The 18865-nt window shown below is 39.9% G+C and overlaps 1 protein-coding gene across 2 annotated transcripts in view; it reads left to right on the top strand.

Moving 5' to 3' along the window:
• The window catches only part of LDLRAD4 (low density lipoprotein receptor class A domain containing 4), a 286905-nt gene that overhangs the window by 100096 nt on the left and 167944 nt on the right, over positions 1 to 18865 (top strand). For both annotated transcript variants that reach the window (XM_071456688.1, XM_071456683.1), the window contains one exon: positions 2354 to 2811. In XM_071456688.1, the coding sequence (XP_071312789.1) occupies positions 2772 to 2811 (40 nt within the window). In that variant the 5' untranslated portion in view covers positions 2354 to 2771. The remainder of the gene's footprint in view (positions 1 to 2353; positions 2812 to 18865) is intronic.

The following is an 18865-nucleotide window of genomic DNA, read 5'->3' as shown; positions in this document are numbered from 1 at the left end:
TTTCTTTGTGAATAAGCAGTGGTTACTGAAAGTGTCTGTGTTGTAGCATTTCTTCAGCACTACTGGGTTCTTAACTAGTTTAGCAGAACTGTTGAAGATGTGGAGAATAATTATTCTTTTAATGAAATATTAATTTTCAGTAAAGTGAAAATACTTTATTCTTTTAAGAATTAGAAGTTTTTTATATCTAATATATAGAAATCAAAAAGGAGAATTTCCCTGGATGCTGATGTATTACTGCACATCTCTTGAGCATCTCTAAGATGTGAAATGAAAATGTTGAAAGTAGAAACATCAAAATTTTGGATTTATAAACCAAAATCAAAAGTTAGAAGACTGTAAATGTAAATATGGACCTCCTCTTATAAATATAGAGGAAACTTAGGCCTCTAGAGAGAAAGCTTGGGAAATGAGTACAGCATCCACCTATAGTCATTATAGAATAATGAGCACAGTGTTAAGACCCAAAAGAACTATATGCTGCTGTGTATGTATATTATATTTGCTCCTTTATATATATTTTAGAATAAAATAGCCTCATATGAAATTGTTATTAGTTGCATTGAGCACTTCAAAGGGTTGAAAAAGTATCTCAAGGACCTTTATAATATTCAGGAATAATGGCTTTTTAAACACTATTCTAAAATTTTTTATGCAGTGTTTTCTGATAAAAGATACTACACATTTTTTTTTTTCTTTCTCCCTTAATTTCCACTTTCTTCTCTATTAGGTTGAGATGTTTGGGTAAGAAATGGGGAAAACATTTAAAATCTGTTCTGTAACCTTATTTGCTCTGAATGCAAATGACTAGATTTTGAATACAAGTAACTAATCAGTCATTCCTGTGCTGTGTGTTGAGACAAAAAACACATGTTCTTCAGTAATAGTGGCATTACAAAATTGGGGGGAAAAGCAATACCATTGAGATTAATCTTTGCTAGCAGCTAGCTTCCATTCAATATGTTGCAAGGAAGATGACATTCATCAGGTGTCAGGCTCACTTGGTTTCAGTGGCACACTTGAGGAGAGATCCTTTCTGTCCTTCACCCAAGGTGGGTTCTGATGAAGCCCTCGAGGCCTGGCTGACTGTACCCCAAGGAGCAGTCTTGAAGTCTTTTCTGCAGTTTTGGACTCTCTGGGATATTCAGAGTCCAAAACAGGCTTGTTCTAAAGCATATAAGCTCATCTCCAGATGTTGCAGGTCAGGGTGAAGGGTGATGTGGGGCTGGGGAACAAGCAGTGCGTTATTGCCACCTGCTCCCTGAGCTGGCTCTTGCAATGCTCTGCAAAGCAGCGGCTGCTGGGACTGCCATACTCTGACAGGGGCTGCTCCAGCAGGTAGACCTTGGGTCCAATCCTGTACTGCAAGCCCTGGCTGGACTCATAATCTAAAATCCATTAGTAGGTCATAAGATCATCACAGATATATTTTCAACCTGCCTGTGCCACTGAGCTGGGAGATAGTGAGCCGAGCATCATTGCACGAGGAACAGGATGGCTGGGGAGTGATGGGTTCTCCTCCAAGTCCTCTTTTCTTTCTTCCTTGCTTTCTACAATAATCTTCTCCTTCAACATGGGCCTGTCTGCTGTTCACTTTCACCCCATTAAAGTAATTTTATCCTAGTTTTTAAAACCTGGGCCTGGAACAAGCTGTAGTTTTCAGTGAGCTGTAAGTATCCATGCTATATAGGAGTAGCAGTATCAAGTGAAATGCAACCACCTTTCTGCCTGTGTAGCCTGTGGGTGTTTTTAACCAACCTCATTGAATGTCTGAAGGCACCTGAATTGTATCATCTGAGTTACAATTGAGATTTTTAAAAGATAATCTACAGCAAGACATACAAAGTTTGTTAATCGACAGGAAGAAATGCAGAGGTTTTTAACCGCAGAAGACTGTAAGAATGGCATATATAGTGTTGGCACACAGCTCTCTTTTTTCCTGCTCCAGAAAAGGAGGGAAGCAGCTATATGAAATGCTAATAGTTTCACTGTGGTTTTGAATAGACTAGACTTGAGAGCCTTGAGTATTTTTCCTTTTCTCTTTTAACTGCAATTTTGTTATTGTATTGCTGCCCCCATCTCTGCTAAATATGGCTTTTGAAATGTAAATCATATCATGTTCTCAGAGATGCATATGACACCCTCAGCACTGTTCCTCTTTGCACTTCAAAGAGCTGTGTGGTCACACTTTGCATCTCAGCAAAATCGCAAGATTTGCCTTCTGAAGATCTCCTTTAATGTGTACAATCAATCCCTGATAATGTATTTTGGGTTTTTGTTCCCTCGAGTCTGTTAATTTTAGTGTTGCTACAGGTCATCAGGAAACATAATCTCTTCTTTTTTAATTTCTCAGTGAGCGTGCCTGAGGGGAGAGGAACACAAGAGAGGAGAGACAATTGAACATCACCATCGGCCGAGACCTGAAAAAATGGTGCTGGATGAACACAGGATTAGAACTTAATTGTAAAAGGGAAGGGAAGTCTTGACAGGAGATTTGCTTCATTTTCACATTCATCATGGCACAAATCCTCTGGCTGGCTGGTTGATGGGACTGTCCAACACTTCTCCTTAGTTTCAGTGCAGATCCCTTCTGCTTACACATCGAAAGACCTGGGAACAGGTGGGAACTGGATGGTGCCAGATACAGGAATGGAAAGAGAAATGGACTCTGAGGAGCTAAGATGGAAGTGACTTGACAGCAACAAGCTCAGCAGTTGTCTCCAGTAAGGACAGGTTGAGACGGGAATCTCAAGCTTCTCTGGAAGAGCAGTATGCAGGAAGCTGGTTTTCAGGCCACAAATGCTTTCACAGGTAAGGATTTCTGTTCTCTTTGCTGGGTGCCCCGTGGCAGGAAGGAAGGAATGATGAATCTGACTCCATGTTCTCAGAAGGCTAATTTATTATTTTATGATACTACATTATATTAAAAGAATACTAAACTAAACGATACTGAAGAATACAGAAAGGATACTCACAGAAGGCTAAAAAGATAATAATGAAAACTTGGGACTCTTTCCAGAGCCTCGACACAGCTTGACCCTGATTGGCCATTGAGTCAAAACACCCCAGAAATCCAATTAAACAATCACCTGTGGTAAACAATCTCCAAACAGATTCTAAAGCAGCAAAACACAGGAAAAGCAAATCAGATTATTATTTTCCTTTTTCTCTGAGTCTTCTCAGCTTCCCAGGAGAAAAGTCCTGGGCGAAGGGATTTTTCCAGAAAATAGGAATGTGACACTGTTCTAGTTCCACTCATATTCTCAGGATGATTTACTGGAGTTTGGAAAATGAATGGGTCCTGACTGTCATTAGCATCTTGTAGTACTTTCAGCTTAAATAGTATTTAAAAACAATTCACTTGAAGACCAGTTCAACACTTGGATCAGCAGTGAGGAACACAGTTATCCATGTTTCTGCTTTCAGAAATGGATGGCCATGAGCCTTGGGGAAAGTTTATCTCAGCTTTCCTCGTTAAAGTACTCATTAACAGCTTAACCATTTGTGGTCTCTTGGGTCAGTATAAAATGTAGTCTGTAAAGTTGCTCTTGTGCTCAACACAGGAGTTTGGTGAGGCTGCAGGATGGACATGGTTCATATCAGGAGGCTTCTCAGCAACATGTCAGTGTTGAGCCTTATCTTGTCTGCTGGAGCACATCTCTGGGCAGACCTTGCCAGGCACCCTCTCTGTACTCCCCCCTCTGCACCACTGGCCTGCTGCAGTGCTTGAACTGGCTAAACTGGAGGGTTTAAATGGGAACAGTTTCACCTCAGTCTGGTGTATTTCTCTGTAGATGGATTAAAAATAATGCAACGAGAAAGAGGATGCCACGCTGGTGTAACTTTCTGAGGAAAGCTCCCTCTAGTGTAAAGTCTGCTGGAGTTCATTTAGTGCTTTCCCTCTATGGGATAGTTTCTAATTTGAGAGGCAGGAGGAGGAAGAGATGATGAGCAGATCCTGCTGCTTTGTTTCCATGTCTGCCAGCCAGCTGAGATACAGCAAAAAATGCATAGAAAATCAACTGGATATTACTCTTGTTTTGGTAGGTCTGGATAAGGGATTAGTACCACAGTGTAAACTAGTGATGTGCGTGCAAGAGATTTATTTTTCTAATATAAAATATTTTCCTTCAGAAGGAGTTTTGGCTGCAGTGGGGTGTGGTTCTGTGTCTAGCTGTCTGCACCAGCACAGCAGTTTGAAGTGGTGGTGCAGCTCTGAACTGTCTGTGTTGCCTTGCTTTGATTTACAGCCTGGTTTCTGTGCATGCCAGTGAGACGTGTCCTGAAGGAGAGGAAACAGGAACTCTCCTCCACATGTGCTCCAGTGCTGATGGGAGAGGTGAAGTCTGGGACAACCCCAGGGCTCTCCTTCCTCTGTCTAGCCAGCAGCACACTCCTAAAGCTCCCCACTGCTGTTCTAGTCCTTGCTGCTCTCTGCCAGTCCTCAGCTCTTTCCTGGGAGTTTTTGTCACTCTTTTGCTTTCAACCAAAATTCCCAACTGTGAGGATATCTGCTCTCTTCCTTAACCTGGCTCTCTCCTTTGCTGGAAACCCTATTATTTCTAACACCCTTGCATTACTATATTATTTTCTGTCCAGTTTTACACTCTTCTGACACTGTGTCTGCTGCCCCTTAGCTCCCAGAAGCTGGCACTGTGACAGGGTGCTTGGGGAGGGTTGTGTTGGAAAGCTGAGGTTTCATGATTGCTGCTGGATGGAAAACACCTGGCAAGCAGAGCTGCATAAAATTCAGAGATATGAAACTGGGGTCCTGGGAAGCCCAGGACAACAGTCAGACAGTGGTGCAACCCAGCAGATTCAGATTCAGACCTATTCTGGAGACTTAATGGCATGAAGATTGCTTGGTCTCCTATAAGAAATTCTTATATTCTTTTGGAATTGCCCTTAGGTAAAGATGTTAATAAACATATTCAAATCTTGGCAGCTGTACTAAAGAATTATTAAACATAAAGGTGCACCAAACATTCAGGAGACTTGTTAAAGAAACAGGTTGAATTATATTTCCTTTGTATGAGGAGGAAACTTCCAACTTGTATCAAATTGATATCTGTATTTACTTTTTGGAGATCTTTCTTGTTCCTTTTTAGATTTATATGATGTACTCAGCAATAATAAACAGTGGGTAGGTATGTATTTCTCAGAGAAATCTATTGGACTGCATTATGCTAATTTAAGAGTTGCAATAAGAATGTAATGGCAGGTGCCTATGGTCACTCCTCTGATCCTTGCTGTAGTGCTCCTTTTGTTTTGTTGGAATGCCAGTTTAGCTGTAGGAGATAACAATATCTGCTAGCAGCAGAGGGGGCATGGCCACATGAGAGGGGAGCTAATTTGTACAAAAAAGTTTTGATATCTGAAGCCTGGGTGGTGTCAACACTGAACCTAGACATGCTAAGTGATTGCAGCTATTGCAACAACCAGAAGAATAATTTCAATTTACAGCTGGCCAGAGTGCTGGCAAAAGAAGCCTGGGGAGGACAGTGCCTCTGTGCAGCCACGGTCAGAGTCTTTCCTAAACCTCCTTTTCACTTTGCTATTTGCGGTTACCTGGAAAGGTTTGCAGTTATGGCTAGGAGATATTTTGATCCTGTCTGTATGCTTATTTTACTGGCACTGATGCCAAAGATTCCCTTTTTTGCAGATGGCTCTTGTCCCAAGACATGGGCTCACCCAGTCAGTTTATCATGTATTACCAAACAGTAGCAAACATTTGAATATTTCCACTTTACATGCTAAATACTGAATTCAGTATTTATGTTTAGTATTCATTTATATATGTACAGTATTCAGTATTTATCATGTTATACTCATGTGAGTATAACAGGTTCAGGATTACAGAATGTAGAAATAGCAGTGGAAGGGAAGTGCTCCTAGGCTTGGTTAGGAAAGAGATGGCTGAGCCTGTGATGGTAAAATGCAATTTGAGTGGTAGCAATCAGGAAAGAGTGAGCCTGTCATTCTTCAGAAGGTGAGAAGAGAGAATTTGAGAATAAAAACAATAGTATGCAAGAAAGTATATTGCACTGAGCTTATAGAACTGATAGGTAATGTTTCCTGGGATACAAACCTGAGAAATTCTGGCAATTTTAAAAGGAAATAACTTATTCTTTCCCAGTCAAAATAAAGAGTAAAAGAAGCCCAGATGAAAGGCATTCCAGTAAAAAAGGGCAAGAAGAGACAAAATTATATGATCTGATAATCTGACTAGTCCTTGCTGCTCTCTGCCAGTCCTCAGTTCTTTCCACCTAAGGTGGAAACTCATTATGTTACTGGAGATGAGTGTAAAAGAAGATGAGAAAAATGCAAGGGTTAAATCAGGTAGGCCAATTCACAGAACAAGGTACAACTAATAAAGGCTATGATAACAAAGAAACATACCACATTCTTAGTAGTTATAAGAGGAAGACTGAGTTTCTGGGCTACTAGTTGACAGGGAATTACAAAATGTCAGTTAAAAAACTCAATCTGATGGTGCAGAGAGGACTTAGTAGTTCATGTAAGTTTTGGTATCATTCTTTGCCTAAAAGGCTGATCTGGAATCAAGTGGCAGGAAAAGAACTGCGACCTTGAGAAAGGTAAGAATTCCAACTAGAGCAGGAAAAGAACAGATTATAAATTAATGAGATAGGATAATGGGTGTTTTAGAACAAGATGGAGTTTATTAAATTATCTCTTCAACATTGGGTGAAATAGCTGAAGCAATCTCTGAACAATTAGTGGCTTCACTGGAGAACATTTGGAGGACAGATTAAGTTCAAAAAATCTATGAAAGAGCAAACACTGCGCCTGTGTATAAACTCTTCTGGGTCCTTCCGTGGAGTAGCTAGCTTACCTTATATTCTTGGAGAAAAAAGTTTGAATCAAATAGTCAACTGAATTTTTTAATAATTAGCCTGTAGATAATAATATGATAAATGAATTTGCATGGATTTTTTTTCCCAGAAGGTACCTTGTCAATGGAGCCTAATTTTCCTGTGAGCAGAGAAATAATATATTTTGATTTTTGGAAGTCTTTTCAGCTTCTCATAAACAAGGTGGCACAATGGGCTACAAGGTGGGTACACAGTTGGCTGGAAAGCTCTTCTCAGAATAATTACTAGTGATTCACAGTCAAACCAGAAGGATCTGTCAAGTGGGATTCTGCCCTAGATTGCCAGAAAATATTCAATATTTTAATTAATGATTTAGATGATAGAATCTGCATGCAAAATTTCCAGATGACACCAACCAGGGGGAGGATGTAAACCCTCTGAGCACAGGATTAGAATTCAAAATTAATGTGATATATTGGAGAACTGATCTGAAATAAATATGATGTAGTTCATCAAGGACAAGTTCTAAATTGTAGTTCAACAGGAATAATCAGCTGTGCAAATCAAAATGTAGAATAACTGGTGAGACACCAGGTCTGCAGAAAACAGATGGGCAGTTGCAAGAGTTCAGAAAATAGCTATCAATCAACAATTCTGTGCCATGAATATTGTGCTAGAATATATGGACAGGAGTCTGCCTGCAAAATGATTTTTCCACTCTACTTGGCATTTGTGTGGCTGATGTACTATTTCTACTCTGAGCAGTGCTCTGTGGGTCTGTTGGAAGCATCCAGAGAAGAGCAGAATGAATGGCCAGAGGTCTAGACAACATGACCCCTGGGAACTGCAAAAAGGGTCTTTTTCAGACCAGTAGCAGTAACTCAAACTTTCTGAGGATTTTTTTCCCTTGGTTGCCAGAAGCAGCACAGATTTGTGTCAGGGCATGTCTGATGCACTGAGGGCCATGACAAGATGTGGCTGTGACACAGCACTGCTTTGGGGTGATGGTCAGAAGGACCTTTTGTACATTCTCGCTTGCACATGAAGTTCTGCACCTTCTGCACTGGCCATTCCCAGTGCCATGCCAGTGCTGGGATAACAGCAGTGGCAATTCTGGACAGCCAAGGTCTATTTTTAAAATCAGCCACTTCCTTCACTAGTGTGTGTTTTGAGTGCTCATTTAGGAGAACAGTGTGATTCTGAAGTCTGCCCTCCATCACTGGGGAGTGTATGGCACAGAGACATCCAGGATGATCAAAGGATAATGGGAACACTGTGGGATGGATTAGGAATCAGTGTATGAAGTCTCCTGACCTTGCAAGGTCAGCCTAGGTTCATGAGGATTTTATTAACTCCATCTCAGCAGAAGCTCTGTCAGACCTGGGCTGACTCAGAGGCATTCCTGCCCTGTGACCCTCAGCAGTGCTGGAGGGATTATTAGTTCTGGCACTATGGAAACCAGAATAAATAGTAAGAGGCTCTGTGCTGCTGCCCTTCAATCTAGCACTGACTTTCTCTGTCATCTCCTGATCCCATTCTGTCATAGCTGCATATCTTCTCCCTCACACCTTTCCCTGTGAAAGTGATGGCACCCTCAAATCTTTCCGTAATCCCTCGCAGCCTTATGTCTGAAAGTCATTGTCATCGAAGCTTGACCTTGGGCCATATCCAGAGAGACCATGTTACTCCCAAGGAGCAGATCCTCAGCTTGGCTCGCACTTCCACAGGCCCTGCTGTAGGAGAGAAAGAGAATTCATCTGTTAGAAGACGCTCATGCTCATAGAAACATGGTGGAGCTTCTCCAGTGTCCCCACCTCTGTGCTGTATTTCCTGGCACACAGGACTTCTGCTGCATTTCTTCCTGTGTTTCATGTTGGCCCAACCTCTCTTTGCCTCTTCTGCCATCAGTACCAAGATCTCCTCCCCTCTTTCTGTATTGAAGCTCCTTCATCCCTCCCCACTTGTACATTTGGTTTCACTTCTCGTCCAAATTATCTACTCTTCTGGTAATCTTCCTGCTTTTCACTGCTTTCCTTCACCTTTGTTTCCAGACCTTTCCCACTTCCAGACAACCAACTGCAACCTATTTCCAGGTCCTATAAGAGCCTCTCTCCCTCTTTTCTAGACTCAACCCTTCCTCTCTTCATCTGCCCTTCTCTGGGGTGAGTACCTTTCCCCACATTGCATCTCTTCCGCAGTGGCTTCTGCTGGTTGGTGTGGGACCTTTCTTTGCAGGAAGGCAATCTCAGAGGCTGCCATCCAGTTTGGCTTCTCTCCCTGCATCTTGTTTTGCTTAACTGCCTGCATTTTGGGTGGAGATGTCTCTGGTACAGGGGTGGCAGTGCCAGAATAGGGAGGCTCCTTGAGGGGACTACATGGGAGAGCAGATAAATTGCTCCAGCAGGTTGCATATGACCTAGCTGGCCATTATGCATTTAGGGAATGAGAGAGTGAGGGAAGATGTGATAACCATTTAAAAATATATGGAAATTTCATGTAAAGAGTAAAGTAATAGAAACTGTTTTCCAGTTCTGCTGGGGATAGAGCACAAAGTAGCAGTCAGGTTTGCTTTAGTGGAGAGACTGAGGTTAGACATTAGGAAAATCTTTCTAATGGTAAGAATAGTTAAGGACTGCAGCCGATTGCCTAGGGAGGTTGCAAAGCCTCTGTCACTGAAGGTTTTTAAGAACAAGTTAGACAAATATCTGTCAGGAATAGTTTATGTATAGTTGATTTTGCTCTGGGGCAGGGGAATGGACTTCATGAGAGCACTTCTAGCCTTACTTTTCTGTAAAAATGATGCTCTTATTGCTGGTTCCCTGGATAATAAATGTACATTTTAAAAGTTAGTAACTCACCTGTACTATTCTATCATGTAAGTGTTTAAGTAGGTTCTGTTGAGCTCTTGGAATAATTGATAAAAAATAGATTAGGAGTCGTGGGTGTTTAAAGTATTAACTCTCCTTTTGCTGGGATATTACTCCATTGCTTTCCTTATAGCTTGGCCTTGTTTAGATGTCTTATTTTTGGGGGTGTGACATGTTTCTGTGTCTGTGCAACTTGTATAGAAATATTTTAATATTACAGAAATGCTGCATCCATTCTTCCATTTCACAGTATGCAAGTATTTTAAGAAACACTTTTGCCACTCTTATATAGTAAGCATATTTAAAAGGTAATTTTAAAGAATAACCAAAAATAAGGCAAAGCCAAATCAACAATCCCCTGAGGTTGTTTTCTTTTTTGTGAGCAAAACTGATCTGTAACTGATATATCTGCTGATGAAGGTAGCCTTCTTTCTCAGAATTATAATTGAGGCTCAATGTAAAATAGAAAAACAGGTTTGAAATGTCTTATATTAAGTATATAGTGTAATTAATATTGAAAACAGTTGAAAATTAATTTATACATTAATACAGATCTCCCACATTGCTGCTTTCATTATTTGCATGATTTTCAAGTACAGATAAACATTTCATTTTAAAATTCAACTTGAATATGTAGCAGAGAATTCTCACCCCTCTCTGTTCTAGTTTTGTTTTCATCTCCTTCATGAAACTGTTCTGCCCTTACTAAAATGTTTGCAATTTACTTAACAATTGCATTCTTATTTTATGAATTTTCAAGGTTACTGTGTCACTCAGAAACAACTCTGTCTCTTAGTTCTTGTGAGAAACAGATTGCTCTTTTGCAAAGCCCCTTACTCAGCACACAGATAGTAACAGATCATATTCCATTGTATTCCTTAGGTATTTTATTTAGGGTAAGCAATTTTTGGAGTACAGATAGTATTCTCAGCCAAAGTACATGGAAGAAGATATAACCATGGTCTCTAAGAGTTACCCATCTAAATGTGTGACATTCAGTAGCATTCAGCAGTACTGTTTTAAGTATAGTATTGCATTGTTTGGAAGTCTCCTCTTCAGGGTTAAAAACTTTAATAGAATTACAGAAGAGTATGAAACTGTGAAAATGAATTTGAAAGTACTGTTGGCACCTGAGAGTCATAGCTTTTGGTCACAACACAGTTCTTCTGTTGTCCTCATGGTCAGTGATTAGAACAAGAATGCATTCTGCTTTAGGATTTTCTTCAAGCTAGAAGGCTGGCTTTTCAGTTTTGATCCCAAACTTTATGTAGGTCAAATACTGTATTTTCTTCTTTGTTTTCTTTCACCTCAAGAAAATGGGTAGTTCCCCTAAAAATGTTGGAGAACTGTTTAATCTCCAACTGGCCAGGAACTACTTGCTTCTTGAACTGTCGCAGTCCTTTTGGAAACAGAGGGACATGTCAGACAGGCTAAAAATTTCACATTTTAAATGCTTTTCCTTTCAGATTTATATTTAACTGGGGTACAGGACTTCCTTCCTGTACACTGCTTGTTTCAGTGAAGCCCTACATCCTTTTCCACTTGCTAAGGGGGGCAATTTGGGTGGCAGTCACTACCAGAAGAGGCCTTGTCATGTGAAGCCACATGGAGCTCAATGAATAGCAGTTAAAAAAAGGCAGGAAAGAAGCCAAAGGGACTCCAGAGGAAGTGCAGTGATGTGGTGCCCTGTGAAGCAACTTGAGGCTCCCTGGACTTGGAAAAGGATTCTTTGTGGACCTGGAATTGCAGACTACTGCATGATATAACACCATTCGTATCAAGCAACATCCTGCTTATTCTGATATGGGAACACTTTAAAAAATTATTTTAAATTAAATTTTCATTCATTTTTTATTTAATTTAAATTTCATTTTGATGTCCTTTAATTTTCAGTCTAGGTGTAGTTTTGGGTACATGTGTGGGGGCTGCTTGTTCTGACAGTCTAGAGCCAAATGAAAAGCAGTGGTTTGGGCACACCAGAGCAAAAGAAGGTTCAAATTGAGAGAAATATCTTGGCCAATGCTATTATTAAAATTATTCTATGAAGTAGTGTATTGCTGGAAATGGCAAACTTCTTCCCAAAGTGGGAGGAAACGCTCCAGCATGTTCAGGGAGGATGTTAAGCCTGGATCCTCACCTTTGGGTAACCATTTTTAGCAGATATTCAGCTGTAGCATTGCCATTTGCAAAGCTGATGGTTCTTTGGAAATGCCCATCTGCCATTTCTCATTTCTTAATAGTACATGTCACGATGCCTTCGTGTGGTACAACTTAGTCAGCCAAATGGCCAATTCCAGACTGAATATGACAATAAATTTAGCTGTAAATATGCTATGTTTCAGTGCTTAATCATAATAAAAAGGCAGACTTTTTGAAAGGACAAAATGCACACATCATCCCTCAAGTAAAACTCAGAAAAGAAAAAGTGGTGAAAATTGATTGTTAAATTTGCAGTCTATGCTTTCTGTTAAGTTTTTCTAATTAATTAGGTAGGCTGGTTTTTTTGTTGTTGTTTTTTTTTTTTTTTTTTAGAGGAAAGAGGCTGTGCCCATTGCTGGCTGAGTGTATTTTTACTGCTGAAAAGGCTTTTACCTTTTGCTGCTGGTGGTCTCCAGCAGTGGGAGTGGGGCTGCCTCCTTGTCTTGGAGCACCAGTGTGAGGCAGGCTAGAAATGCATTTTGTTACAGACTTAAAAGCGCTAAAAGAGGAAGCCTAAGCCCCAAATCAGTGCAAAGCTACAGAAGCACTTGACTGTGCCGTGTTGGAAGCTGAAGAGATGCAGTGGCTAATTGGAAACATAAATGCTGTTAGAAAAAAACAAATTTTACTCATGTAAAAATGATGTGGGATATTCCCAGGCACTTGTCTTGAGGTGAGATAAATTTTTGGGCTAATGTTTTGCTGTTTGGTTTTTCTGTAATGTCAAGCAGACCCATTTGACTTGATATTCTGTCAGTTTTCTTTTACCACCAAAAAAACCAGTATGGATTAGTGTTATGTTTCTTTGCTCTGTGCTGCAGTAATGCCTTTAGAAATCAGACTGCAGTCTGGGTAAACAGAGAAGTGAAAGTTGACATTACAAGATAAATGTGGTAGAAGAGCCTAAAAGTTACTGAGGAGAAGGTAATACCCTGTATGCAGATTAAATGCTACATTCACTTCTCTGATATTCACAACCTTTTGCTTTTTTAGCAAAAGAAGCCAGGCTTCACAGGTGTTAACTTCTTTCTAGGCCTTTCTTTGTTGCTGTTTGGTGTGGGTGTTATGGGTGGGCACAGTCCATGCTCTGAGCCCATCTGTGAACACACGGGTTCCTGTGCCCGCATCGACTGCGCCTCCCATCCTGGGGCTTGGCTTTCTCAGCCGGAGCACTTCATTAGGGAGCAGCATGGATCCACCTGGGCGTGCACCCCACGCTGTGCCTCTCCCCGGTGTTCTCCCTGGGGGCTGCCCAACCTCTGCTCCAAAACCTTTCTAGAGGGATACTCACACCCTTTTTAATTTCTACTCAGCCCTCGGCAACAGTGAATAACCAAAATGGTCGGTTTCTAGTAAGATCATTACTTGCTAATATGGTGTAGCCTTCAAGCCCTTCCAGCCTCTTACAAACACACAAAGAAACTCTTTTCCCTGTGAGAATACATCACCATGATATAGCTGTAATGGCAATGGTGCTTTCTGAGACCCAAGGCTGTGCTTGTCCTGATTGCTCTGCCAAGGGGGCTTCAAGCAGGAAGGCTTTGGCAGTATCTGGAGCCCAGGCACTTGGAGTTTGATAGCAAACCAACATTCCTCTGTATCATAGTTGAATCCTTTCCACTATAGTTTATTAGGATCACACCACTATCATTTGCCTATGAAACTTACCCAGTAGTTTGGCCTGCTGAATCCTTAAACTTTGAAAGCCATGAAGTTGAGTTTCCCTGGGGTTTAAGCAGATGTATTGGTATGTGGATGGCAAGTTGGGACACTCTCCCTGTTCATCAGAGCCACAAGTCTGTCTCCATGCTCTCTTTCATCCCAGTATAATCTGTTAGCAATGGAGAACAGACTGAGCAGTATGTCTTTCATATATTGTAGGGTTTGATTTTTTTTCTTAAAAATTTCTATCCTATTGTGTTCTTAGCTTTCTCACTTACTTCACAAGAAAGTCACTCCCTTCTGATTTCAGTGCAAGAATAGAGGAAGCTTTGTTTGAATTGTGAGGAGTTAACAATGAAGAGTTTTCATTATGAAAATGCCCAAGAAGAATCTTACTCTACAGCCAGCATCTAAGCAGCACCTTCAATCCACGCCTCTGAGGATAAATATGTCTCTGCTGTTAGTGGGTAAAATAATTTAGTTCAATGCCATTTGATGGCTGATAGTGCTGGATGCCTGTGTTGTAGGTGTACATATGCTGAGGTGGTGATAGGTAGACTCAGGACAAGGTAATGGCTTCAGAAAAGCCTGGAAGACTGGCTTGCATATGAATTGTTTAAGAATTGTCTGTTTAGCCTGGAGGCTCAGACTATACAAACCAGTAATTCATACTGGCTGAAGATGGATTCACAGCCTGGCTGTGCACTCAGTCAGTGCTTGATTTAAACGGAAAAATTGGAATTTGGGCATGCATCTCCATTTTTCCTCTTTCTGATCTTTATTATTCTTGATTTGTTTATCTCAAAAGAAATACTTTCAGGATAATATCTGCTTCCAGTTGCTCAGAGCGAGAATTTGAAGAGACATATGACCTGCCACAGCAATGCTAAAGTTCAGAAAGGCCTCACTCTTCTTAACTCAAGAAGTAGGTGACATCTGTAAACTGGAGATCCTTTTTTTTTTTTTTTTTTTGCTGTAGCAATCATAACCTTTGTGCCCAAGCCACTGCTGTTTATATAAATTGTTGGACAGTTTCTGTGTAATAAAAGAAATAGGGACAAGCCCAAACAAGAAAGGCAACAAGTATGGTTCTTGAAGATGTTTTTATTCAGTGGCTTCTCTAGTGTATGCATGGAGAAAGTGCCATAGCATTGACTTAGTGGCTTTTGTACAATCTTTCAAGTATGTCGCTGCTTTAAAACCATGTTTTTCTTCTTTTTGAGATAAACAAGATAATGTTCTCTCAGGCATGACTCCTGCTTGTAGTGATCAGTGTTGCACCAAAGAGCCTTCAGCTGAGATGAGGACTCTGCTGTGTCAAAACAGTGAAGGGACAGCTCTTTTTAAAGCCTCAGCATCTAAAAAAGACAAGATAGAAGCAGAAAGAAAAAGTATTGCTGTCCAGTGTTTGCAGACAGGCACCTGGGACACCGATGCAGTATTGATATGAGGTGAGTTGGGAGCCTGGCAGACCTGAGGACTAAAGCTACAGCCTCTGAATTTAAACCCTGTATGAAGGGTGAGGTTATAACAAAAAGCACTAATGTACCTAATGCACTATTTTCTCATATTTTCTCTGTTGTATTTTTGTACTTTTTACCTGCTGCCATGAGGAGAAGAATGTAAGCTGGTAAGATTTCTTGTGGAAACTGTTGGCTTGCTTTATGCCAGCAGTGCTGGAAAGAAGTTCTCTGAAGAAGAATTACAGCTGCCCATAAAATATGTAACACAACCAACCCTTCTCATCTGCAAGTATTAATTGTGCATTGGGCAGAAGAGAGTGCTGGGATACCAAACTGCTTAAAGTATATGGGGTATTACTAAAAGGCTTAAAGAAACTCTGTCATTGAATTGCCAACTACAGAGTAGGATTAATTGAAATTTATGAGAACAAAATGTAGTGAGATGAATACAAATAAAGCAGTCCATATTAGCGTCACTTCTTTTTCAAAGGTCTTTAAATGCAAAATATAATTTCATTAATGTAATGCAGGCTCATTGGTTTGTTGCTTTACACACTTATGGATCAGACTTGATGTGGTATCTTAAGACATAAGTTGAAGATCCTCAGAAAGTCTTGGGTTTTATGTGATTTGCTTTATCTGAAGGACAGAAAGGCAAGCTTTGTGGAAAGATTCTGTTTCATAGTACAACTAGTGGTCTGTTTGAAAGTCAAACAAAGAAGATGCCAAACCCCACAAATATTCAGGCATATGAGCTCTTCATCTCCAGGAAATCTCTTAATAAGCATTCAAGATTCTTCAGTTTGCTAAGAGACATCTTCTGCTACATAAACAAACCATCATTAAAACCAGAAATGGACAAGCAACAAGGAGAAAATTCTCATGCAAGTAAAATCAGCTGTTGCCATATTGGCATTTTGCTTTCAATTAGTATTGGGATTGTGAACAAAACCCCCCAGTTGTCCCCTTTCATGGCACTGTGGTTCAGCCCACAAGACAGCTTTGTTGTTACCAGAGTAGGTGGTAGCCTCCTGCTAACAGGAGGTTGGCGAAAGTGAAATTGCTTTTTTTCCAGCTGTTCAGAGGCAATGGGATGTTATGTTAATGTGAAATAGAAGGCAAGAGGAGTGAGACCTAGGGACAATATCTAAAACAGAACTGGTCTTGAGGAGTTCCATCCTGAAAGAAATATGTGCTTGAGCCTGCCTCCTGGGTATAGTGCTCTTGGACAGGCAGAAGAACATCAAAGCCTGACTTGAGATGGTTGCAGAAGGTAAAGCTGAAGATAAAATTAGATATATAGTGGTTAAGATGATTCTTTTAACAGATATCGCTGTCATTTCAACCACACTGAAGTTCTGCCAACAGTGGATCAGAAAAAATACTTGTACAGGGAACAAACTTAAATACTTGTACAGTGAACAAACTCTGGAAATCTTATCCCTGTAGTGACAATCTTGAAACAGTTTCAACTGGGAAAGGGCAACATTCATTTCGGGGAAGAGTGTCAGAAGTCTAGTGTGCTCATTCTTAGTTTTTATGCTCTTAAATATAGAGGCACAGTCTAAAAGTTCGATCAGTGTGAGACTGTGTAGACATTACATGATGCCAAGCAATGAGTTCCCAGATATTTATAAATAAACTCTTGGTGCGCTCCCATTTTCCTGTCTCTCGTCTTTGCTATTATCCCACACACTTGCCCCAGGCTTTCTGTACTATTTATAGAGATGGTAGTAGTAATTCCCTTTTCCTGAATATTATTCTTGAAGAAAGTAGATCAATTATGCAGTATAATGCTGGTTAGGTTACACCTAATAGCTATAGCTGTTAACCTCACATGTTCATTTTACTTCTGTGGTAGTAATGAATCGTTAAATTGAGTGCAGCAATAATCCTTGAGATATAAAAATAGAAATAATTTTACAAAGGCATTCCAAAGTGAATTCTTTTATTGATTAATATTATGTAAGATTGTCAATATCTTCTGACTGTTACGAGGTTTCCAGAGTGCAGCTTAAACTGTGAGGGTGATGTGTAGAATATCTGCAGACCCTTATGCCTTTATTGTACTCTAATCTTTCAAGACTGTTCTTCAGAAACTAGAAATGAAATAAAGAACAATGTAGTCTTCATGTAAATGGTACAAGAGCTCCCATTTTAATAAAACTTGAACTGTTAAGAACACTTAGTTTTGCTAAATGCATCTACCAGAAGAGACAAAATTGAAAAATATGTCCATTTAGAAAAGAGTATTTCAAGTTTCATAGTGTTATAAAGGTTCAGATATATAGGGAGAGATGCATTACTGCTCTGGTCCACTGTGGAAGTGTATTCTCTAACCACTATGCAGATGTTCTAACATAGTGAGAATATTTTTACCTGCCATTGATACTGTTGTTGGTTAAGAATGACTAAATAGCTTAGTGTGAAGTGAGACAATAACCCTTCCCTCCTTACTTTAAATTTGTTCTGCAGCTTGGTTGAAATAATATTGATAATACTGTAAGGGTTTTTCTTTCTTCTGTCAAGTTTTACAACAAAAGCAGACTCTGCAAAATGTTATTTGGGTTATAAGATCACTTAATAGATTTCTGTATTCTTAACAAGTAATAACCATTTAAGTTTAGCTGTCTGAGTTTGTATATTAGAAAGAATTACAGAGAATTCAAACTGCACCTGAAAATAGCAAATCGTTTTATGTTAAAACAAGAAATTGAAAGAATAAAAATTGAAGGAACAAAGACTAAAATAAAGGTAATTGGAAAAGCTATGACAATTGTCATGCTGGAGATAGGACATAACTTTGGTTTTTGGTTCTCAGTAGTAATAACAGGTGTCTTATTTCAGTGTATTTCCTCTGGGGAAAAAAAAGTGACTCTGTTTTTTACTTCCTATGATAGTGTAATTGAAATTTGCAATGTACTTTCTTAATGGCTCTGTGTCTTCTCCTGACCGACTGTTGTTGGTGTCATGAAGAGTAGATAGCATGTGATTTAGAGTTTAGATATTGATATTGGCAGGTGTGTGACTGCATAGTGTGTCAAGTGAAATGTTCCTTCTGAAATTTATTCTTCTGGACTTTGTTGTTAGAAATCTGGAGATTCAGTTTCCCTGTAATAACTTAGGCTGACTTTGGAAGACATTGCAAGTCTGATGATCTCATGGGTATTCTTGTTACTGAGAAGAGCTGTTCCATTTGCTGTGAAATATATCATGTGGAGCTATACATCCCCATATCAGTACTTTCTACAAGGCATAAATTATAGGAGGTGGTAGTTTCTTTTATTAGACCATCTGATTTAGTTGGAGAAAATAGACAATCTGAGTGCACTGCAACTCCTTCTTGAGGTCTTTGAGAAAGATCCTGAATGACAGGTCTGCAAGCTCCAAACTTGGCCTGTTTTTTCCACTTGTATCTGTTGATCAATTAAAAGATAACGTGTCTCTTTATAAAGCTTACCTTGATTAAACTGCCATGTCTACAATAAACCACAGCTTAGTAATTTCAGAATTTGCCATCAGGACACATATCCTTATTTTCTTTGAAGTGCCTGAATGAAAGTTACTTTCAGCCATTTTGCTTTGTTCTCCCTTCACATTTCTCACTCTGGGTATAGCCAGAAGGGCTGACTCTTTTACCTAAGCTCAAAACCCGATGAAGCAGTTGAGCCTGTGATTTGCTTTTCAGTTTTCTATGTTGTTCCCATCCCTCAGACTTCACTACAGACCTTATTGGTAGCCAAAGTATTTATTTTGTGGCCTGTCATATGTGATGCAAGCAGCCTATTTAAAGCTTGGTTTCATGCTCCTCAGTCAAATCACCTTGGCTTCAGGGACACAC

The sequence above is a fragment of the Agelaius tricolor genome, unplaced genomic scaffold, assembly GCF_023055355.1.
Source record: "Agelaius tricolor isolate 1412-34295 unplaced genomic scaffold, bAgeTri1.0.p SCAF_2, whole genome shotgun sequence".
Lineage (NCBI taxonomy): Eukaryota > Metazoa > Chordata > Aves > Passeriformes > Icteridae > Agelaius > Agelaius tricolor.
This window is presented reverse-complemented; position numbering and strand designations above follow the sequence as displayed.